Below are 24,285 nucleotides of genomic sequence, written 5' to 3'. Positions count from 1 at the left end.
CACAGAATAACACAGCCAATAAAAGATCCTTAAGTTTACACCATCTCCCCGTATCATGGCCCTGTCCCCATTCACTCTTCCCTTTCAAAGGGTGAGTTACAACCCTGTCCCAGATGACTCAGAATTGTAAATAAGTGGTCTGCTGATTAACCCATATTTTCTCAAACCTCAGTACTACCGCTATACAAATTACACTTTAAAAATACTTGAAACAGATAATTGAATTTATTGGTTGGCTATGAGTAGGAAAATACATCGGTAAAGAAAAGAGACCTTGTATTATAATATAATGCTAGCTAGTTACAATTTGACCAAGAAGGTTCCACTGAAAACAAGAGTTGTGTTTTTAATTAGCAGCTATTTCATGACGCCTCAGAATGTCACATGTCCACAGAATCCCGAGCCTCTGAGGACATGTCTTCTGAGTCTAGAGGCAGTCTCATAGCCAGTGCGCCTCCTTTCCCAGCAGAGCACCCCTTAAGCACCCACTGTGGGTGGCCCCACCCCACGCACTGGTTGGGGACGGGTGCCAGCCCCAGGGGTGTGGCTTTGAGTACATCACCACTTTATTGGGGTCCCAATGCCTTCACTGCACCAAAAAGGGGGTCAGATTAAGTGAGGGCCTGCTGAGCTGGCACTCAGAAAACACTTGTCAAACCAACCCCAGAGTTCTCTTCTTGTTCCAGAGTTCTCTGTGGCTGCGATGTTGTCTATCAAACACCCAGACCCACCAAACGCTGAGGGGCTGAAAAACAATTATTGGGGTTGATAAGACGGTTGATTAACAAGGTCAAATTGCCCCCAACCTCGGGGAAGCCTGTCTCTCAGCAGCTCATGTCCTGGATTTTGGACAGTGATGACCCCAAATCAATTTCTTGGAAACAGCTTCCATTTAACGAGCAATCACCTTGGACCAGACTCTCTGCTCAAAGCTAACTCAGCAAATCCTACGAGAACCTGTCTGTTAGGCATCAGGGCCCCATTTCCCGCAGAGAGAACTGAGGTTTGGGAAGGTGACAAGGCTTGCCTTCATCCCTCCAATTCTGAAGCCCAGCTCATCAACCCCTGGCTAGGCAGCTTCTCAGCTTTGGTTCGAAGAGGAAGTTTCAAAGCTGTTCTAGAAAACAGAGAGGAGACGTGATCCAAAGGGTTTATAAGCTATCCACAGACATATTCAACAAAATTAATAGAATTGATTAACAAAATAAATCCATACAAGGGGTTCGATGGGGTGGTGGCATCTTCAGTTAAGTTCAGATCAGCTTTTGTTTATTGGCCGCACCGTCTGTCCTGTGTCCTCTCTCACGCCCCCTTCTACAGCGGCCCATCCTCTCCGGGTCCCTTGGGTATCAGCACATTGTCCAGCTCATCTGCTCTGGGTGTGGGGCTCCGACTCTTTACACTGAGGCTCTATATATGGACAGGAGTCCCCTGTTTACCTGTTAATTCTGCTAGGAGGTTTTGAATTTTGACAAGGATCATAGCCAGGGAGTAAGGATTCTCCGGGGCACACATGGAAAATGCAGACTCCAGGGCCCTGCCCCCACTGCTTCTGAGATGGGAGGCCTGGGACCCTGGGTTAATGTGCTGGGGTGACCGTAACAGAGCACAATGGACAGGGTGACTTAAACAACAGGAATCTTGGAGGCTGGAAGTCCAAGATCAAGGTGCCAGCAGAATTGGTTTCTCTGGAGGCTTCTCTCCTTGGCCTGAAGCTGACCACCTTCTCGCTGTGTCCTCATGTGGCCTTTTCTGTGTGGCCACCTCTGGTGTCCCTTCCTCTTCTGAGAAGGACACCTGTCCTATTGGATCACAGCCCCATCCTCTGACCTCAATGAACTTTAATCACCTCGTTAAAGGCCTATCTCCAGATATGGTCACAATTGGGGGTTAGGGCTTCAACATACAAATTTGGAGGGGACACAACTCCGTCCACAGCAGACCCCGTGAACTATAGGACCCTAATTATGGGCTTGCCGGCCTCTGTTCGTGGGCGCGTGGGCACGGGGCATGAAGCTAAGAAGGAGCAGGACTGCCCCTGTGCCTCTGAAATCTCACCCACAGAGACTTCAAGGGCTCTGAACTGAGCCCCCAAATCCCTCCCCCCTCCTTCCTCTTGCACGGGCAGGCCATGCTCAGGACCTGCTCCTGAGAAAAGGCAATGATTCGCCAAATCACTCATTCTTCATTCAGGCACAGTGACGTCCCTGTAACAACTAGGGCTGTGTCAGCTACAGAGGAAACTACAAGGGTGTCTGGGATACATCCCTCCCCTTGAGGAAGCTGCATGCTGAGAGTTCTAGGGCCGAACCAGAAACCAAAATAACACGCTCTCAGCATCCCACCGTCCCACCCCCAAGTCCACTGTGATCACAGGCAGGGCCCAGGGTGCAGGTGCACTGAAATCAGACGGGGAGGAAAGCGACCCACGGCTCTGCAACACCGGGAATCCCAACCCTCGGCCCTTGAGTCCTTTCGTCGTAGCTCGGGCTTCTCCAAGGAGCCGGTAACCATCCTGCCTTGGCATCTCCCTGGCCTGTAGGTGATCCTTGGGAAACTCTATGAGACCCGGAGCAGTCAGCTGAGGAAGTACAAGCCTCCTGTGAAGCTGGACACCCTCTGGCACATGCCTCGCTTCCAGAAGGTCAGTCTCGCCTCCAGCTGCCCCTTCCTGCACCCAGGGGGGTGCCCCTCACCTTGCCTGGTCTTTACCTGTCCTCTAGACAGCAGAGTGCTGTGGGCTTCCACCCATCGACTGACACAACAACAACAACAACAACAACAATAATAATAACAGCAACAGCAACAGCTCACATTCTGGGGCCTTTCCTAAGTGCCAGGCACTGAGCTCCACTTCACTGGCTCTGCCCACGCATGGAAGTGGGGAGCTGCTGCTCTCACCCCCATTTCACAGACAGGACACATGGGGGATGCAGGTGAGGGCAGCCTTGGGCTGAAGCCGGGCCACGTGACTTCAGAGTCCGGGTGTCTGTCCACTGGGGTAGATGCTGTCTGGACCAAAGCCTCCTCCACTGATGGTTGCACCACATCCTGCACTTGGGGACCTGGGGGTGCAAGACAGCCCCCCACCAGTACTAAACCTCCCGCAGGGTGGAATCCCTGGGGAGATGGAGCAGATGTCTCCTGTGGGCTGACATGTACCCAGAATGCTCTGACACCCGCCATGCTCCGGCCTCAGGACTGACCCGGTGTCCATTCGGCCGTGTAGGCCTATCGCACTGGGACAGGGGTTTGTCTTCAGCAGCTTTTCGCAGGAGAACAGGGTAAAAGCCCGGGGCACTGTCAGAGGAGGGGAACCGGGAGATTTAGAGACAGTGCTGCAGGAGGATGGTGGCCGTGCATGCCCAGCTCGGGCACCGGGAGCCTTTCTAGGAGCCACCAGGGACACGCCCGGCCCCAGGAAGACAGCTGCGCAAAACAACGTTCCCGGCCAGCCCAGGGCTGGCTGCTTGTTGAGTTAAACCGCAATTTAGACAATGAAGGGGCCCATGCCTTCCTGAGCCTAATGCAATCGAACAGGCTGCCAAAGAAGCCTGCTTGCCCCCCTTGATGTGGCTCTCATGTCCTGCCCAAGTGGCCTCCATCAGCATATGTCAGTAGCCATCCGCCCCGCCGCCCATCAGCCTATGCCATCCCCGCGCACACGGGCAGGACCGGGTGCCAAGCGGGAGTTGGGGGGAGTCACTGCGCTGCTGCCCCGTGACCACGTTACCGTTCCTCCACCCCCGCCTGGGCAGCGCCCCTCACCTCTGGTGCCTCCGCCTCCCCCAGTGTCCTGCCTTTTAATCCACATCCCTCCACCCCCTTCTCTGCTTCACCTGGGTGAGTTTCGCCCACAGCTGCCTTCCTGGACCCTCCTTCTGTTGCCTTTCCATCTTTGCTCTTTTCTCTCTGGTTTTCCTGATGTTCAATGTCTGTGGCGGGGTTGGGCAGGGGAGGCAGGCATCCTGGGGACACTGCCCAGGAAGGGATGGGACCCATGGCTTCCTGAGCACGAGATGCCCTGCCGGCCTCTGCTCTACAGCACCGGCCCACAGCCGCTCTCAGGCCCTGTCTCCGATTTAGAATCTACCCGTAGCTCCCAAGGCAATGGACAGAGGAGGGCTCCCCCCACCCCCATCGGAGCAAGGAAAGGGCCCCCTCCCACCTTCAACACCCCCACCCCAGGTAACATGGATTCCCCTGTTTCAGAAACCCCGTCTCACCTGCAGGTACCCTCCAGAGCCTGGCCCGGAGTAGGAGTGGAAATCCAGAACTCATTGAGTTTCTGTTTCTAAAAGAGGGGATTTGATTCAGCTAAGCACAGGCCTCTTCCAGTCTTCAGACTGTTGTTATAAAATACCGTTACGAACATGGTCGTCCACCTGTGATGCTGGCCCTCTGTGCGTGCTAAGTCATTATTTCACACACGCATCTTTACCCGAGCTGTGCTGAGGACAGGCAGAGACGGTTTTCATTTCCTCGGCCAGCAAGCGGCTGGGCCTGCAACCCAGGTTCTTCTGACTGCAGGGCCCGAGCTCAAAGGCACTATCCATTGTGTCATAGAAATGACGAGAAACAGAATAAACATGCAAGCCCCAGGATTTATAGGGTGTTTTTCATCTTTTCCGGGCATGCTCACGGGCTTCTGGAAGTTCAGCTTCAGGAACCTCAGCACAGGGCTGGTCCCTGGGCGCCACCCAGCACAGGCCAGCAGCGGCGCTTAGAGCCCTAGGGTGCTGCCGCCACCGCTGCCACCACCCTCAGTCCCCTCCCTGTTGGGAAATGCCACCCACGGAAAGTATTTATTGAGCTCTTACTGTGCGCCAAGTGCCGGACATGCGTTATCTCATAGATATAATGTTCCCATTCTACTGACTTGGAGACGGAGGCTCAGACAGGGGAAGGAACTTGCCCTGTGAGAGGGGGGTGCTGGCCTGATCCAGGGCCTCTTCTCTGTCCTTCTGAGGACACCACCCCTCACCTCCTGGCCCCACCCTGGCAGGTCCCCTCTTTACCACCAAAGGGCTCCTTTCCGTCCCTTCGAGGCACTGAGCCACATTGCAATTCGTTAATTAACTGGGCCACTTTTTGTTCAGTGTTCACCTTTCCCTGTGAAGTGTGAGCCCACAAGGACACGCCTGTCGTGTCTCCCACTGTGTCCCCAGAGCCAAGGCCAGGGCCTGGCACCCAGCAGGTGGCCAGTAAATACCCGTGGAAAGAATGAACGAAGGAGTACATAAACAAATGAATGACCAGTACAGCCCAGCACGACGGAAGAATTTAAAAGCCTTTCACAGACCCGATGAAACCCTCTTCCCATCCAGAATGTCCCGGTGCCCAGCAGCCGGGCAGCCACCAACGGGGTCTGGACTCAGAAGGGCCCGTGCGGGGGCTGGGGGTGGGTGGGGGGCTGCTGCCGTCGAGGCCCCCGGAGGGTCTTTGCGCCTTGTGTCTGTGCTGATCCGCCCGCCCCCCTTCCCCACCCGGCCCCATTATGAAAGGAAAAAGCGCTTCCAAAAAAGTGGAATCTGTCACGGTGATGGATAACCTAAATGGACTCTCCCCGCTCGCGAACAGATGTCTACGCTGAACTCTGTCAGAAATAATTAAACACCTTTCACACGGAAAAGCAGCAGGCAGGACGCGGGCGCTCCCAGGCGGGGTCAGCGCGCGAGCGGGCTTTCCATCCATCCCCACCCCGCGCCACGCAGGGCACCTCCGGGTCTGAGCCCAGAGGGGCCCAGGGAAAGGGCGGACACACCCGTCGGTGGGGCTCCCCGTCCGGCCACCCAGTGTCCAGCACTACCTCCTGGTCTGTGCGACCAGCAACTGCCACGCGACGGCCAGTGCCCAGGGGGAGGGTCGGCCGACAGCTGGCGAGTGGCTTTTCTGCCGGGATGCTCCTAACACGCCGCCGGCCGGCCCCCAGGCCTGGGCCAGCGCCTGGACCGCCCTGGGTCTCAGTTTCCCCACCTGAAAATGAGGGGGGAGCACACGTTCTTGAGGGTCTCTTCCAACGCAAGTTTCCGTGACCAAGGAACCACGTGGCAGGAGGCATGGGGCTTCTGGAGGCCACAGACCCCGAACCTGGCGTGAACGGGGACAGCTTCCCATTTTGGGGACAGGACGTGACTCATCGCCACTTCCCGAATTGGGGGACCGCTGGGCTGGAGGCGGCAGCCTCTGTGCCTGGTGACCGGGCTCTCTCTGCAGCCCTCCTGTGAGGCGTGCTGGGGGCCAGCGGGGGCAGTGTGCGACTCCAGGGTCAGCCAGATCTGGGCCACGTGGTGACCCTCTGCCACTCCTGAGCTGTCACATGGCTTGACCTGTTCAAGGCCCCATTTCTTCTTCTGCCAAATGGGCCAGTGACGTCCCCCTGGCAGGGTTGCCGGGAGGATTTGATGGGAACATGTGTACATCATTTAGCAGAGCGCGTGACCGTCATCAAGTCACCAATAAATGCTGGCTGCCACCAGGAGGGTCCTGGTGATCACCCGCCCACTCACTCCCTCACTCCCTCCCTCACTCCTTCACTCACTCACTCCCTCATTCACTCCTTCACTCACTCACTCCCTCATTCACTCCTTCACTCCCTCACTCCCTCACTCACTCACTCCCTCACTCACTCACTCCCTCACTCACTCATTCACCCGCTCACTCACTCACTCACTCCTTCACTCCCTCACTCCCTCACTCACTCCCTCACTCACTCATTCACTCACTCACTCATTCACTCACTCCCTCACTCCCTCACTCACTCACTCCCTCCCTCACTCACTCCCTCACTCACTCATTCACCCGCTCACTCCCTCACTCCCTCACTCACTCCCTCACTCACTCACTCATTCGTTCACTCACTCATTGCCTCACTCACTCATTCCCTCATTCATTCACTCACTCATTTGCTCACTCATTCACTCACTCATTTGCTCACTCATTCACTCACTCATTTGCTCACTCATTCATTAATTCACAAACCTTGTCCCTGAGCACCTTCAAATTTGTTAGACCCTGTTCTCAGGGCTGAAAATATGCTGTTGTAGGGCTGCTGGCAACGGGCAAAGAGTGAAGCAGACAGACCCCTAGACAGGGAAGTTTGGAGAAGCTCCAGCCCTGCGCATCCAGTTCTCACAGCCCGAAATGCTGGGGAGATGTCAACCTGAGCTGGTGGCCCTGAGTTTAGGGGTGGGGATGACCCCCCCATAACGATAATCCCATCAACACAATCCGGGCTCCAGTTGGCCCACTCTGTTCTCCTGCCTTTTGTGGAAACCTCCTTGGGTGCCCCCAGGGCGGAGGATAGGGCATGGCTCATATCCTGGCTAGCCCAGGACTGCCCTCCTAGGGGCCGGCTGGGAGGCAGTATTATTAACAGCGCCCTCTCTGCTCTCCAAAGTGACCCAATCAGAACCATCTAGTCTATGGTCTCCTGGTATTAAGTCAAGAAAAACACTTTATGCCCATTTACAAAAAGACTACCAATGATAAAGGACCAAAGACAAAGGAGTGTGTCCCCCAAATATTTATAACGGCACTGACAGCAATGGTGAAAGTCTGGATGCCACAGGCCAAGCAGTGGCTTAAGTACATGTTGGGAGATATTACACAGATAACATAGCGATACATTGTAGCGACATCGTGAAATATTATACAGCCACTGAAAATATTGACTTCAGTCTGTACTTATTGACACTGTAATCATATTTTCCCACTCTAATAACAATATCCCCACATATTATTGGGGGAAAGAACCTGTGCTGTGTGATCCTGTCTGGATGGACGCACCCATACACTGTGCGGGGGTCTGAGCTCCAGGACAGACATCCTGAAGAAGGGGCCCTGAGTGGCAGTGGCCAGGATCCCTGGGGTGAGCTGGAGGCTGCTTTACTTTCTCTGATGCTCTTTTCTGCATCATTTCCGTTTTTATAATGAGTACATATAACTTCTACAAAACCAATAAGGTTTAATTTTTTTTTAATGCTTTTAAAGGATGGGGCCTCTGCATCCTTTCCCGGATGCCTGTCCCTGTGCTCAAGCCCCTTTCAGCCCTGTTCCCTCCTATGGCTCACAGAGCACTCCCTGCGCTGCTGGCCAAGCCTGGTTTCTCCTATTCAGTTTCCATCAGGCGTGAAGGTCAGAGGCTGGCGCTCTGCCCCAGCCGTGAAGGTGGCTGACTTGCAGACACTGGGTCTCTATGGCCAAGTCCTTGTTATAATTGGAGATCCAAGATCCAGTTTAGAGGGGGTTTGCTCAAGCATCTCGGGGTCTCCACTTCAACCTGAACCCTCCTCCTCTCCCAGCCAAGCCCTCAGCTTTCCTCTACAGCCCCGCTACCACCAACATTACATAGTCATTCAGTCACTAAAGTATGAACAAATTGACTATATTTTCATTTGGCTTTTGGTTTCAGCCCCAGTGCTTTAGAATAATGGCCCAAGCTATTAAGCTAACAGTTTGATTTACAAGCTCTTGTGCTCTGAACCCTGGGATCAGACTCCTCTCTTTGTGGAAGACTAACCCTGCCTCGGGTCTCCTGGGCCCCTGACTCCCTAATAGAACAGGAGACGGCAGGGGAAAAAAAAATCAGCAGTCAGCCAAGCAGTGACACCCAGAGATGCAGCTGATTAGTGAAAGCTGCTGAATCTAAGAAAAGGATTTTCTTTCCCACCTTTAAGCTCTCTTACAAATCATAGCGGGCTGCAAAGTTAACTCTCTGTTAAAGCCCCAGAGCGGGCTCTCAGCCCATCCACCCTGCTGCGGCCGCCACTCCAGAGGGCCGGCACGGTTCACATAAAGATGGACCGTTCTCTGACACCCATAAAGATGGGTGTCTCAAGCCCCAAAGCCACTCCTCCCAGACCCAGGAAGGGCAGATTCCCGATGGACTGCTGTTCCCCAAGGTCCCAGCACCAGTGATGTATTTTAAGAATCCTGTCGCTCTGTTGCATCGGAATAAGAATCATCCCAGGTTGCGTGTAGGGCACTGAGAGCAGGGATGGAATATGTCACATGCGGAACGGGGCAATAGGAGGAATGATTCAGAGGCCCTGATGCTCTTGACATTTCTTCCCTAAATACAGATTCCCCCCCCCATTATAAATCAGATCAGTATGCAGAAGGGCTGACTCGCCGAAGGAATAAAAGCAGGGGCTTAATTGGTTTTACATAATCCGGCACCTCGGAGACAGAATTTTTAGGCACCTGCTCACGAGGTGACATTGCTGCTCAAATCCTGGCGAGCTGAAGCTCTGGGGATGAGGACAACAGGAAAAGGGGCTGCGGAGGGGTGGGGGCGGAAGGAGACAGAGGCAAAGTTTCTGGTGCAGCTGGAGAAACCTTGACGTTTGAGGGAACCAGGGTCGTGGAGGGAGGTGGCAGGTGTCGTGGGGGATGTGGGAGCTGTCACTTGTACCAGAAACAGCCCTGCAACCTGGGGACCCCCGGCCTGGCTGTCCCCCAATCTTTCTGGCACCTGAGAATTTGCAGTTTAATCCAGAAAGCACTTCTTCCCCACTGGGTGCGAAAATATTTCCAATTTCATGTTGAAAATCAACCAGAAAATAGACTAAGACAGCTTGTTTTGACATCAGGCATACATTTCTAATCTCTGGAGATAGCTAGAATCTTATGTTGAGTTTTGGGAGTTGATAGGACTTTCCAGGTCCCCAATTTCTTCTTCCAGCTCATCCCCGAGAGAATAAATCCTCCACGATCTAAAGAGAATCTCCCGGGCTTGAGAAGGAGTTCAGGTTAACGCCTGCCACCTCTGAGATGACTTCCTCCGTGTCTCCTATGAATCCCTCATTTCCACATGTCCCCACTTGTCAGCCTCTGTCACCAGGCACCAAGGCTGAGGGTGTGATGGGGTCCAAGCCACATGGCACGTGGCCAGCAGCAGGGTCTCGCAGATAAACAACATTAGATGACCTACTCGGATAAATTCAGGGTTCATTCAAACTGAGGTTTGTCAAGAGTGCAGGCCAGATGAATCCAGAGGGCTGTACCCTCATATCTACAAGCTGCAAGCAACACACAGAGCCTCCCTGGTTTCCCTAGGAGATGCAAAGTTCATGAGCATCAGAGAACGTAGCATGTCGGGGAGGAAGTGAGACGGTGGGGATGTTTTCCTGGCGTCTTCCCTTCCTCTCCTCAAAAAGAGCCTGGGAGATGAGGCTTTAGTGGTGCAAACAATGTGGGTAGTTAGACCGAAGTCCACTGGCTGGAGGTGCAGAGGGCAGGGAGTCTAAGAAGGCAGTGTTCCCAGAGGGCAGCACAAAAGCCACACCCAACAGCTCACACAGCCCAAGTGCCTCTTAGGGGCCAGACTGGGTGCCTTGAGGGACGGTCTCGTTTAGTGCCAGTGCTTGCAATAACCCTGCGGGGCAGAGATAGGTCACACTGTCTGAGAGACAATGAAAAGCTTGGAGGCTTCAAGTCACGTGCCCCAGGGTCACAGTTAACAAGTGGCAGGCAGGCGGTGGCTGAGCCCTCTGGCTGGCTGCCTCCAGGCCTCAGGCGCTGGAAGAGCTGATAAATACCAGGGACCTGCAACTGAGGTCAGGGGCCAGTGGGGGCTAAATGCAGGACCTGGGAAGGAAAGTGAAGGGCGGTCAGGAACTCGGGTGTTTATAGGTGTCCAGAGGGTCGTGGCCAGCCCTGCTCTGGCTGATTTAAGCCCTCACAATAAACAAAACTTCCCACTGCCCTGATAGCCTTTAGACCTTGACCAAACCCCTGAACATCTTTTAAACGGCAGCTTGGCCCCAAGGCTAAAGAGGAAAGAGGCATTGATCGGGGGTTCAGGCTTGCTGTATCAAAAGGCGTGAGGCAGAGATGGAGCCCAGCAAGAGGGCCGGGCCTGTGGGCTCAGAAACTGCGCAGATGCTCCAGGTACCAGCCTGCCCCTGGCCCGCCTCTGCATCTGCATCTGTAAAGTGGGGCTCATGACAGAATCAAGTGCAGCTGTGCACATAACGCACTTGGCATGGGCCTGGCCAGGGGAAGGTCACAAAGCAATAGCATCTCTGGGTTGGACAGGGCTTTGCCATCTGCTGCTCTAGATGAACTCTTCTCAAACTGGGCTGTGCCTGGGGTCCTCTGAGGAGAGGTTTAAAATGCAGATGCCAGGGCCCCACCCAGGACCCCAATCCCGTGGGTCTGGGGTAGCTGCCAAGCCTGCATTTTCAGCAAGCAGCTCCCCAGCTCTCTGCATCAATGTCAACTCCTCCTACACAGATATGTTTAAAGCACACATTCACCAAGGCAGGCGGTACCTTTTCATGCCTTTGGCATTAAGCAGGTTGGGGCTTCTAAAGGAAACATCCTGTTGGAGGCAGGCCATTGTCTGTTAAACAGCCCTAAGGATTAGGAACTTCTGTCTCAATCTGCTCAGACTACTGTCACAAAATACCATAGGCCGGGTGGCTTAAACAATGGACATTTATTTGGGAGCTGGAAGTTGGAAATCAAGGTGCCAGCATGGTCAGGATCTGGTGAGGCTTCCTTCCTGGCTTACAGACAGCCACCTTCTCGCTGTGATTTCACAAGGCAAAGAGTGTCTCTTCCTAAAAGGGCACTAATCCCATCATGGGGGTCCCACCCTCATGACCTCATCTAAACCTAACTACTTCCAAAGGCCCCGCCTCCAAATACCATCATTCTCAGGGGTAAGGCTTCACATATGCATTTTATTTTATTATTGTTTTTAATTTATTTATTAGATGCATTGGGTCTTCATTGCTGCACGCGGGCTTTCTCTAGTTGTGGTGAGCAGGGGCTACTCTTTGTTGCAGTGCGAGGGCTTCTCATTGCGGTGGCTTCTCTTGTAGCAGAGCATGGGCTCTAGGCATGCAGGCTTCAATAGTGGCTGCACGTGGGCTCAGTAGTTGTGACGCACAGGCTTAGTTGCTCCTCGGCATGTGGGATCTTCCCGGACCAGGGATGGAACCTGTCTCCCCTGCACTGGGAGGCAGATTCTTAACCACTGCACCACCAGGGAAGCCCCACATATGCATTTTAGAGGCACAGGATTCAGTCCACAGCAGCCTCTTTCACAAGTTCAGTCCAAGCCTGCCTCCTCTGTCTCCTCTACCTTCCACACCCTGGGTGTGTTTTCTCCCTCTGAGGCCACATGGGACCATCTGCTTCCCCTTCAAAGTGAAAGCCCTGCGAACACCCCAAGTCAGACACTGTTTTGTCGTCGATGTCCAGGTTCTGGGTCTTTCCTTGGGGCAGATTTCTGATTGTCGGAAGGTGGCACCCTGTGTTGCAAGGATGGTGGATTTGCCCAGATGCCGAGACCTCTGCCACTCAGTACACATTCTCTACTTTTGTCCACAGTCAGAGAAGGTTTGTCAGTTTGAACTGCCTTTCTACATACTTTTAAACAAAATTATGGGTACAAATATTGAAGAAAATCAAACCCCTCTTCTATCGATACTTAGAGGTTTAGCTGAGCAAAGGAGATGGAGAGGATCTTTCAGGATGCTTAAATCTCAGGTAAGGGCTCTGTTGCCTTATCCCAGGCTCCTGACCCATGATCCATCCACCCATCCATCCAGCTACCCATCCATGCATCCACCCACCCATCCGTCTGTCCATCCAACCATCCAGCCAGGATTTGTTGAATGTCCACAGGTTGCCCCTAACAGCCGAGTTAGGGCCCCGTCTGTTGACATTTTCCCGGAACACTGTCTGGAATACAGCATCAACATCTTTGCTGTCTAGTTGAGGACACTTAACTCTAATATTCCTATTTGTGACTTGACAGGGTCAGCCTCATCAACATCAGAAAGAGTTCGCTCCTTCTTAAAAGATACTGGAAAAAAAAATTTCCTGCTCATTATTCTAATAAGAGAAAAGGGGAAAGACAACACTAAGCCCCATCAGAGTGTTCCCCACCCTGATCCATGGACACTGCACACCTGGCACCCCTGGCAGCAACATAGGAGTTGTTCAACAGCCAGAATGAATAAGCGATAAGGCACTGACGGGCACTGCACGGACTGCTCAGCAAAGGACTTAATTTGCAACCGAGCACAAAATCAAAGACTCTGTCAACCGAGGAACCGTGTGCCTGGATAACCACCTTGTGCTACCTGGGAAAGCACTGTCAGGTAAATTTCCAGAGAAAGTAATTAAGGAATCCCCATTGTCTAAAGTCAGCAGTAAAATTTGAAGCTTTGGAATTTGATGCTCGTCGGGGATCTGGTGTCTCCTCCCAGCTTGATCCTTCATCACAACGCACAGTAGAAGTTTATGAAGAGATCGGCTGGTGTGTCTCCCCCTCGCTCTCCCGAAGATGTTCCCGCACGCGTTGCCTTGACGGGGAAGCAGGAGGCAGCAAATGAGATCGCCGCTTGTGGGACCGGGGTAAGATTAATATACAAATATATAGCCCTCTCTGAGATCTGGCAGGTGCCAATGAATATTTATCAAGTACCCACAGCATGCACGATATCGCGCATCCACATGGAAAACACACCATCCCCAGCGTCGGGGAGTCTACACTCTGACTCAAAAGCTACAAGCAGAGAGAGGCTCCGTGCGCTCGGAGGCCCCTGCCCTGATGGGAGAAGCCATCGGGAGTCTGGGTTAGTATTTACAGACAGTGGCCTCCTCTTTCTGAGACGATGCGGAGTTCTCAACCAGGCATCAGCGTCCCTGTGGCCTGCGTGGGGGTGGGGGTGCAGGGGTGGGGGCACCCAAGCCTCCGGGGCCCGCCCCACTCACAAAGGCTCCCCATCCACACGTCTCCTTCCCGAACTCCCTCCTTAGCTCTTCCTTGAGTTTAAAATAAAAGAAGTCAGTTAAAGGAAAAGAAGCCCCGCTGTCCACTGAAGAGTAGAGTCTGCCATGACCCCCCACCTTCAGATATTTCTAAGTGGGGCGGGTGAAGCATCCCCGCTGGAATTGCCAGCCGCCCCCTCGCAGGCTGAGCCCCTGCGGCCGGACGCCTCTGGGCCACCTCCCTGAAGAGCGCCGAGCAGACGCCCATCATCGGGGCTCTGAAAAGGAAAGGGGAGACCCCCCCCCTTCTGGCAGCTCCACTTGTCACGGTGCTTCCTGACACCCCATTGAAAACAGCCCTCGCCGCTGTGAAGCGTCATCCCGTCTCCCATTCACTTCTTCTTCAGACAGGTTTTGAAAGGCGAAAAGTCTGGAAAACACAGGCCTGCCCCCCGACCCCCTCCCCCTCCCTGGCCGCATCACCGCGGGAGCAGGGGCGGCAGCTTGGCGGAGCGGGGCTGCGGCGCATCCTCACCTGGCCCCACGGCGCACCGCCTCCAATTAAATCAAAATGGTTTGTTTTTAATGGTCTTTTACACTGACAAGTGGGCGATCATTTTGGGCCCACGAGCTGTCAGGGAACTGAGGCAAATCCTCCGTTGATAATGCCCAACGCTTCCAATTAGGAGCCGAGGCCGCTCCCGGAGCACTAACGATTCCCCAGCCGCCCCCCAGGCCCCTTTGGCGCTGGCTGTTTCTTCTTCCTCCTCCGCCGCAAATTACTGACACAAAACGGAAGGCCCCGCGTCTCCTCCGCCACGCCAGGCCCGGGCCCTGTTGGGCTTAATGAGCCGATGGAAGTTTCGTGGCTCGGGCGCTAAATTCTTTTCTTGTTTGACAGCTGCTCGGCTAAGGCGAGTGTTGACCTTATAAAAGATTTAGTGTTTCTCATTATTTTCTGTCAAGCTTCACAAGTGATGGCTCTGCGGTGATCATTTGCATCCTGGGGTGTGTGCGTGTGGCGTGTGCGAGGGTGTGTGTGTGTGTTGCACGGGGCTCCAAGTGGAGACAGGGAAATGGGAAGGGGTCTTTCTCTCCCCGAGTTGCACTGGGCTCCCGCACGCCAGCCACCGGCTTGACATCCTTCTTGGGCTGAGGCGTTTCAGAGAGAAGGCAGGATGCACAGCCGGGAGGACGGACAGTTCCATGGCGTCTGGGCCTCCCGGATGGAGCTTTGGTGGAGGCACCTCGAGGCTGCTGGACTCCCAGAGCCTGGGGGCGACAGTCCAGCCCAGGACGGACGTGCCGGGCAAAAGGATGGGCTGGTCACACGTGGTGCAGAGGACAGTTTGAGAGCCGCACTCAAGACGTCATTACGGGCACGCGCTCTTTTCTTACAGGCCCCGTTGAAAGCCATCACCAGCAAGATTCTTCCCTCTGTTCTGCATCCTAAATGAGGATTTAATGGTTTTAAAAAGCAGAACCAATTTTTTTTAAGTGGCACGTATTACTGCCCCCTGTGGGATGACTATGGGACCATGTGTTGGTCTTTACTTGGCTCCTGCACCCACGCCACATGGGGGCTGCTCTATAAATAACAAGACTCCAGGGAGCCCATGCCGGCTCCTGCACCAGCCTCCTGCTGGCCTCTCCATCTCACCCCTTTCAGTCCCCGTGTTCTCCCCTCACTCTCACCTACCCACTGGCCATCCCAGGTGAGGGTGCCCTGAGGTCACCTCAAGAGGGAGAGAGACAGTTAAGGGCAGGCGAACACACGGATGTCTTCTCCTGGGGGTTCTGAGTCTACATCTCCTTGTTACCATGGGAGACTCTGTTTTGATCTCTTAGAGCAAATACACGGCACTCTCTCCCTCCCATGCCCATGGCAGACCTTGCTAATCAACCACCGCACACTTTTTCGTGAGCCTAGATTCAGCCTGAGACTATTTTATAACAGAACATGGGCCTCAGCCCCCATCACGGGACGTGCAGCCTGCTTGCCATCCCTGCCTTAGAGGGGCTCGTGTGAATAAACTGCTAAGGATCCTAAAAGTCCTTGCCTTTTTATGCTACAGCAAGATAATTTTTACATAAAAGGAAATAAAATATAACTCACCAAAGGAAAACAGATAAATTGGACTTCATCAAAATGAAAACCTTCGGTACTTCAAATGATGCTATCAAGAGAGTGGGAAAGACAACCTCCAGAAGAGGAGAAAGTATTTGCAAATCAAATATCCTATAAGGGACTTGTATCTATGAATATAAATATTACTCTTACAACTCAGTAATGAAAAGATAACCCAAACTTTTAGATGGTCAAAGGGCATGAATAGATATTACTCCAAAGAAGCTGGAAAAATCACACAAATCACCAATACATGTGTGGAAGATGCCCAACATCATTAGCCATTTGGGAAAGCAAATCAAAACCTGCCAGATACCGCTTCACATTCATGAAATAGGATGGCTATAAAAAAAACACTAATAAGTGTTTGCAAGGACACAGAAATCAGAACACTGACACGCTGCTAGTGAGAATAAAAAAAATGGTGCAGCCACTTTGGAAAACACTGTGCCAGTCCTCCAAAAGGCTAAACACAGAGTTGCATGTGACCCAGCAATCCCGTTCTTTGGTGTATATGCGAGAGAAATGAAAACACAAATTCATGCAAAAAGGTGCACCCGAATGTTCCAGAAGCTTTGCTCACAACAGCCCCAAAGCGGAAACAACCCGAATGTCCGTCAACTGGTGAATAGATAAACAATACGTGGTAGGTCATACAAAAGAATATGACTCAGCAATAAAAGGGAATTCGGTAGTGCAACACGCTACAGCATGGATGAACCGTGAAGATGTGTTATGTTGGGTGAAAGAAGTCCATCACCAAAGACCATGCATTGTACGATTTCATCATCAGGAAATGTCCAGAACAGGCAAACCCACAGAGACAGAAAGTAGATTCATTTTTGCCAGGGGGCCAGGAGGAGGGAAATGGGGAATAATTCCCAAAATTACAAGGTTTTGGGGGGGGATTATGAAAAGATTCTAAACTGAGATTGAGCTGGTGGTTGTACAACCCTATGAATATACTAAAAATCATTGATTTATACCCTTTTATTGGGAGAAAATTTTATTTTTAATTTTTTAATTTTTAATTTAATTTTTATTTTGTATTGGATTATAGTTGATTTACAATGTTGTGTTCATTTCAGGTGTACAGCAAAGATTATACACTTTAAATGGGTGAATTTTATGGTATATGAATTATATCTCAATAAAGCTGTTTAAAAAAAAAACTTAATTCTGTCTTTGGAGCCTTGAACAGGGTGTATAACTAGCACCGAGAAGTGGCCTCAGATGGTGAGGGAGGGTCTGGTGTGTCCTCAGTGTCCCCAACAAGCTATTATGACTCTCACTTACCTAAAACCTGTTAAACTTAGATACTGAAGAAGCAGAGGTGGCCACCGACCCGGAGTTTTTCCGAAAATTCAAACACCCCACCTTGGTATCACCCTATTAGTTATCTACCAGCATCTGGTAAACAGATTCACTGTCCAATTTTGATCTCAACTGCTGCTGACTAGCCTTAGCGAATCCTTGGGAATGATCTAGAGATGTGGTCTGGCTTCTGGAAATAGCGAATCAATTCTCACGTTCAAAGGCATGTACGGCTGTCTTTTCTTCTGCCCCAGTAAGCCTCAAGAACTCCACAGTCAGTGGAGCAGAAACCTGGTTCCCAGATCCGACTTTGCCACTGAGCAGCTGAGTCCCCTTGAGCCAGTGTCTTAACCATCCTGAGACTCAGTCTCCTCTCTTGCCAAGTGAGGGGGGTCCCCCCACCCCTTGCCTTCGAGGGCCGTCGCTCTCCCCTCTTCACCTGACAGGGTCCCCGTGGTCCCACATTAGACCACGTGGGCAGACAGGAAGTTTGTTTTCTAAGCCCGGATTTGGTTGTTCTTTGAAAACACAGCCTGTGTCAGCAGGGTGGGTCAGGCCCCGTGTCCTTGCTCCATCTATTTTTGGACCACAGAGAAATTAGAGCCGGTAGCAGAATAACAATTTAGGGGACCAGATGTCTCAGGAGAGACTGCGCCCTGGTTAATTACTTACACGACAGACCTGCCACATCAGAGCCCAGGACCCACCGTGCCTGCCAACGACATCCTGCGTGGATTGGTGTTCTACGGGGCCTCTGACCTCCAGCTGCCCGAGCTTGACAGAAATTACTGACCTGGGACTGCTCAATAATTTTCGAGTACCTCTCATTAGAGGAGACAGCATCTCAATCTTTTAAAGCAAAATCGCTCTCCCAGTCACCTGAGTGGCTGTCACTTAAAAGAAAAAACGAAACTAAAATCTCTATACCTGTCATCTTTTTTTTTTTAAAGCTCTTTGGGAGATTTTTTTTTTTAATCTGGCTATTTTTCCCTCAAGTCCTTTTGCCTTCTTGGCCCCCAGACTTGGCACTGGAGGGTTTGGTGTCCAGTTGGGGGACCATTGTGTGGCTAATAAGAGGGGCTGGGAGAGCAGGTGGCCCAGCTGCCCCTTTTAGGAGGACGTGTTGGGAGCATCGTGGGGAAGCTGCTCAGTTTGTGAACTTGGCGATGGTGGGTGGGTTCCACCAGCTGGGGGGCACATGCCAAAGTTATACACCACTGGTGGTGACATTCCTTTTGGCAGCAGACCTCGGATTCAAATGGAATCGAACACAAATCTCCAACAAATAAACCTCATAAAACAGAGACACTCTTTCTAAATTGTAGGTGTGTGGAGGGAGAAACCTCTGGCCCTGACTCACTTCTCCAAAATGCAGTTTGAAAATTGACCCTTGTGTTTTCACCTTCAAAAGACGAAAAGGCAATACTCTCTTGCAGATAAAACCGAAGCCCCCTCTGCTTCCCTGTTCCCCCCGCCCTCCCTCCCAGAGGCAATGCCAGACACGACTCCTGGGCATGTTCCTTCCCCCCATTTCGTTCCGTTTAACTAGATACACGCACAGACTTGAACAACACAGGGGGTCGTTTTGTAGGTTTTACATTTTTCATATCAATGGCATCATACGTACATTCCATCTGTAAATGAGACATTTTTTTTTTCATGAAACATTGTGGTTTTGGTTCAGCTGGACCTGGAGCAGGACTGTCCGATAGAGCTTTCTGTGATGATGGACCCCTGCGTGCTGCCGCTGCCCTGCCCAATGCAGGAGCCCACGTGGCCACAAGCGCTTACGAAGCCCTTGGAATGTGGTTCGTGTGACAGAGCAACTGAGCGTTTCATATTGTTTCATTTTCGTTACTTGCAATTTAAACAGCCACATGTGGCTCGTGGCTACCACATCAGACAGGCCCTCTCTGGAGCGGTCGTTTTAACCGATGCAGCATATCCGTTGTGCGTCTTCACCATCTTCGGTTTACCCAGTCCCCACTGGAGCAGTTGTCTCCAGGATTTTGTATCGTGTTGTAGTGAGGATTCTTGTACACATCACTTGGTGGACATTGTTAAGAGCACCTAAACATGGACTCGTGGGTTTATGGGTTGTGCGTCTCTCCAGCCATTCTAGTTAAAACCAAATCCCTCTCCAAGTGGTCGTACCAACCAGCACCCGCACCAGCAGTGTGTGAAGGTTCCCATTCCTGCTGTCAGGCGTACGACGGGTATTACCAATCTGATGGGTGAGAAATGGTACTTCTTGCTTTGCTCCCTGATTACGTACTTTAGGTTGAGCCCCTTTCCCTGTGTTTGCTGGCCTTCAGATTTCCCCTCCGTGACCTGCCCTGTTCATTTCTTCTCCCTGTTTTTCTGTCACCGTGGGACCCCAACACCACTTTCACCCCCCACCCCACCCCCGCCTCATCCTTTGAGTCTTTGCTCATATGTTATTTCCTCGGGAAGCCTTCTCCGGCCCCAAAGTATGAGTTTTTAATTCTCTGTAGTATAAGCTCTTACAGAATCTGGTACTTCTTTTAATAGTTGGCACAACTGGACTTCCCTGGCGGTCCAGTGGTTAAGATTCAGTGCGTCCACTGCAGGGGACGCGGGTTCGATCCCTGGTTGGGGAACTAAGATCTCATGTGCTGAGCGGCCAGGGATGTATGTGTGTATATATATATATATATATATATATATATAGCATAACTATAAGCAAATAATTAGTTGTGTGATTATATTTTTATTGCTAGTTTCCTGGTTCTATGACAGCAGAGGCTTTCCAAATTCTCCCTGAACCGTGGTACCTAGAATAGCATCTGGCACAGTGGGGACTCAGTGAGTATTCAGTAAGTGAGATAACAAGCACACAGATGAAAGGGCAACAGTCATACCTTATCAACTAACCCAGAGCACATGGGGACCTTCTCTACAACGGCACCGGTTTATTCCACGTAGTGAGTTTCTGTCAAAAGTGGATCCGAATGGGCTTCCCTGGTAGCACAGTGGTTAAGAATCCGCCTGTTGATGCAGGGGCCGTGGGTTCGAGCCCTGGTCTGGGAAGATCCCACTTGCCGTGGAGCAACTAAGCCCGTGTGCCACAACTACTGAGCCTGTGCTCTAGAGCCTGCAAGCCACAACTACTGAGCCCGTGTGCTGCAACTACTGAAGCCCGCGCACCTGGAGCCCGAGCTCCACAACAATAGAAGCCACCGCAATGAGAAGCCCACACACTGCAACAAAGAGCAGCCCCCACTCACCACAACTAGAGAAAGCCTGCACACAGCAATGAAGACCCAACACAGCCAATAAATAAAAATAAATAAGTTAATTAATTTTTTTAAAAAAAAGTGGGTCAGACTTTTCAAACAAGCGTAAAAACTCAACAAATACCAAAACATCTGATTCATGCAGATCACTTTGGCACAAAAGAAATTAAATTAGAAATCAGTCACAAACATAACTAACAAAATTGTCTGGAAATTTAAAACCATACTTTTAAATAACTTCAGGACCAAAGAAGAAATCCAAACAGAAATGTGATAGCGATTAGATGAAAAGAGAACCGAACAAAAATAAAGGTAACTCAAAACCTGTGAGATGAGATAAAAGAACATTTAGAGAGAAACATAGTTGCCAATACTATGTTATATAAATGTTAATATTAGGAAAAAAGAAAGATTAAAAGGTAATTATAGCTAAGCAGACAACTCTCGATGCTAGAAAAGAACAACAGAGAAACTTCAAAGGAGGAAACCATGAAGTCAAGAGCAAAATTAATGAAACGTCAAAGGTGCAATTAAGGGTATCAATCAGATGAAAAGTTGGTTCGTTGTAAGTAGATCAGAAAAGCACAGATGTTTTCCAATGAAGTGGGACATGGGATCCAGGCATCTAGATCCCCGGGGGTGGAGTAGGGACCACAGTGGGCGGGGCGTGAACCTCAGCAAAAGGTGACTGGGTGGCTGCCGGCATCAGCACTGCACAGGACCACAGAGACACTGGGAGAATTGCTTCCCATCTTTGGGCCTTGGCTTTTCCATCTGTATCCTAGGAGAGCTGGATTCAGTGATCTCCGATTCTCTTCCAACCCCAGGTTTCCAGGAATCTTTTATTACAGTCTGGTTGCAGAGAGGCAGAGGGTGCTATCCAGGGAGGGGATTACCATCCCTAGGACCAGCGTTGAGTAGAAATCTTTTCAGACCTGCTGGCTGCTCACCTGCCCTGCCTCATCTTCATCCCCCGGTCACACTGATTGGCTCTCACTCCCTTCCATTTGCCCAAAGTTGCTCAGGGTTTGGGCTGGTCCCTCCTGTCTAGGACATTTTTGCCTTCCTCTTCCCCTGAATCTCTCCCTCATGCTCTCTGGAAAGGCCTTCCTGCCCCCCAGGTGGAGTTACAATTCCCCAGTCTGCAGTCCTATTAAATTGCCATTAAACAATTACACGTATGGTGTGTTTGGTGGCCGCCTCCCGGGCCATCTTGCAGGGTCCACGTGGGTCTGCCTTATTCACCAGCGTACCCCGGGGTCTACTGTGCGGTGCGGATGCCCAGTCTGCACCTATTTGGGCAAATGTATTAAGATGCTCCCCATTCAAACAGGACCAGCGCCTCGGCCAACCTGCCCGTCCCGCTCCCAGGGCTGCTGGCGGGCCAGTGGCGCTCGCCTATTATTTACCTGCATTGACCTAAGAGAGACTCAGTTCCATTCAGCAGAGCTGTCTCCTGCCAAAGCCGTTACAATTTCTTAGCTCCAGGCGGAAACAGACCGCAGATGGCTTAATTTAGAAGCATCTCAGAAGGAATTCTTTGCTCTACAGCTCTTCATCCTTTGACTCCGGGGGTCCGTGGGGTCGTGACCACACGCGCTTGAGGCCTGACTTGTAATTAGGCCCTCACCACTGCCTGAGCTGCTATTTTAGGAGGAGAGAGCGTGCATGTGGGCAGGATGGGAGCCACAGTGTTTTCAGCAGTGAATTTCACTCGACTCATTTCCTGGGTGTTTATTAAGATAGTGGAGTTTATCGGCGAAGACCCACGGCTCTGGGTCTCTCAGAGACCTGGGGCAAGTGACTTAACCTTTTGGGGCCCCCATCTCCCCATCTGTAAAATGGAGACAACGACTGGATGCTCTGAGGCTTGTGTGAAATAAGTGCACTGCGCCTGGCAAATGGCAGGTCTATTACTGTAACAGCCGTGGGCTGAAGACCCCAGGTACTGGCCTCCGGGGCAAGTTCTGCAGAGGGACACCAGCTTCTTGGCGTTCTGAGAGCCGGAACACCCCTGTCTGTGGACTCCCGTGTTCTGCTTGGGGATCTGAGGATTTCATGGGTACAGAATAGGCCCAATTCCCCTTCTCTTTCTGAAGAACAATCCTGCGAGGGCGGGGAGTAAGCTTTTGCTTGAGTTAGCTCTCCGGAGAGTCTACCAGCTCCAGCCACTAAGCATCTCCTTTGGTTTTCACCTCCAGACTCATGCACGAGCCCTCTTCTCCCTCTGCTGACACCACTTCCCCGGCTACCTCCCTTTCACCTCCCTCATCCCAATCCTTCCAGGCCACATTCAATCCCACCTGGCCTGAGAAGGCTTCCCTGACCACCTGAGGCCAGGTGAATTCTGCCCACTTCCTCCCTTCACTCACTCACTTATTGACTCATTTGTCCACCCTTCCAGCTTTGTTTCGACACTTCCTGAATGCCAGGCTCCATGCCAGGCACCGGGGGTCCTCAAGGAACAGGGCAGGTGCTGACCCCCCTCATAGGGCTCTGGGGTAGACACTCACCTAAGCACCCCTGATCCTTCCCACGGGGACTTCACTCCGAGAGAGTCCAGCAGGAACGGCACCCGTCAACATCAGGGACCACATACGACATGCCTGCCTCCCCCACGTCAGCCCAGTGCTGCTGAGAACATAGTAGGTGTCAGAAAGTGTGCGGTCGGTACCACCCACCATCAACACCACCCACCATCAATCCCACCCACTCTCAATACCACCCACCATCAGCACCAAAGCAACACCACCCACCATCCCTGCATGCTGAACCACTCAGGGGATGGCTTGAGGGTTGTATTTGTTCCTGCCATAACAAATTATCACACACTTAGTGGTTTAAACAGTAGAAATTGATTCTCCAACAGTTCTGGAGGTCAGAACTCCAAAATCAAGGTGTCAGCAGGGCCACTGAAGGTTCTAGAGGAGAAGGCTTCCTTGCCTCTTCTAGCTACTGGTGGCTCCTGGCGTTCCCGAGCTCACTCCAAACTATGGCTTGTTCTCCATGTGGCTTCTCCTCTGTCTGTGTCTTCTGTCTCTTACAAGGATGTTTGTCACTGGATTTAGAGCCCACCCGAATATTCAGGATATTCTCATCTTGAGATCCTTCATTACAACTACAAAGACCCTTTTTAAAAATAAGGTCACATTCATAGGTTCCGGGATAGAATGCGGATGCATCTTTTAGGGGGAGGTCACCATTCAGCCCTTTACAAGAGCGATGGAGGTACATGCAGAGGTGCACAGATGTGGACTTGCAGAGCTGTGCCTCCCTATTGAGAACGACTGGTGACTGACCCCCAGGGACAGAACTACTGTCACTCTGAATGCTACAGATGACCATGGAGGTCTGAGGCCCAGTGGGCTGGGCCTCCAAATCGGCCAGGGTGCCCAGGAGGCCTTACTGAGCATCTCTAGCTGCTTTCTGAGAAGCGTGGGCGTCAGGAAAATCACGTCACCGTTAAAAAATCCCCATCCCTTGCCAGAGGGGACACAAGATGTACCCTGGAAAAGGCCTTTTGTTTATGGCTACTTTCCTCCTGCACAATGTGTTGGACCTTCTCTCTTCATAACTTTTGTGAGGCCCCTTGGCAATTTTTCTGAAACTGGAGACAGCTGAGATCAAGATCGTGATGTGATTGATTGAAATGAGTTGACAGCAGGCATTGAACCTGGGCCTGGGTGACGCTTCAGTGACTGTGGGAAGGGCCTGCCCGGGTGGACTCGGAGCTTTGGGATTGGGCTCAGGTCCTGTCTGGGAAACAAGAGGCCTGGACAACCCTGACACGCATCCCAGAAACCCGAAACCTGAGGCCAGAGCTGGGATGGCTCCCAGAAATGCGGCCACGAGGGT

At 51.8% G+C, this 24,285-nt stretch overlaps 1 protein-coding gene across 1 annotated transcript in view; it reads left to right on the top strand.

Moving 5' to 3' along the window:
• The window catches only part of CFAP77 (cilia and flagella associated protein 77), a 133,684-nt gene that overhangs the window by 106,538 nt on the left and 2,861 nt on the right, over positions 1 to 24,285 (top strand). The window contains exon 5 of the mRNA XM_057725129.1: positions 2,543 to 2,644. Within this exon, the coding sequence (XP_057581112.1) occupies positions 2,543 to 2,644 (102 nt within the window). The remainder of the gene's footprint in view (positions 1 to 2,542; positions 2,645 to 24,285) is intronic.

This window comes from Hippopotamus amphibius, chromosome 2 (assembly GCF_030028045.1).
Source record: "Hippopotamus amphibius kiboko isolate mHipAmp2 chromosome 2, mHipAmp2.hap2, whole genome shotgun sequence".
Taxonomy (NCBI): Eukaryota; Metazoa; Chordata; class Mammalia; order Artiodactyla; family Hippopotamidae; genus Hippopotamus; species Hippopotamus amphibius.
The sequence above is the reverse complement of the archived record's forward strand: the minus strand, read 5'-3'. Positions and strand labels throughout refer to the sequence as shown.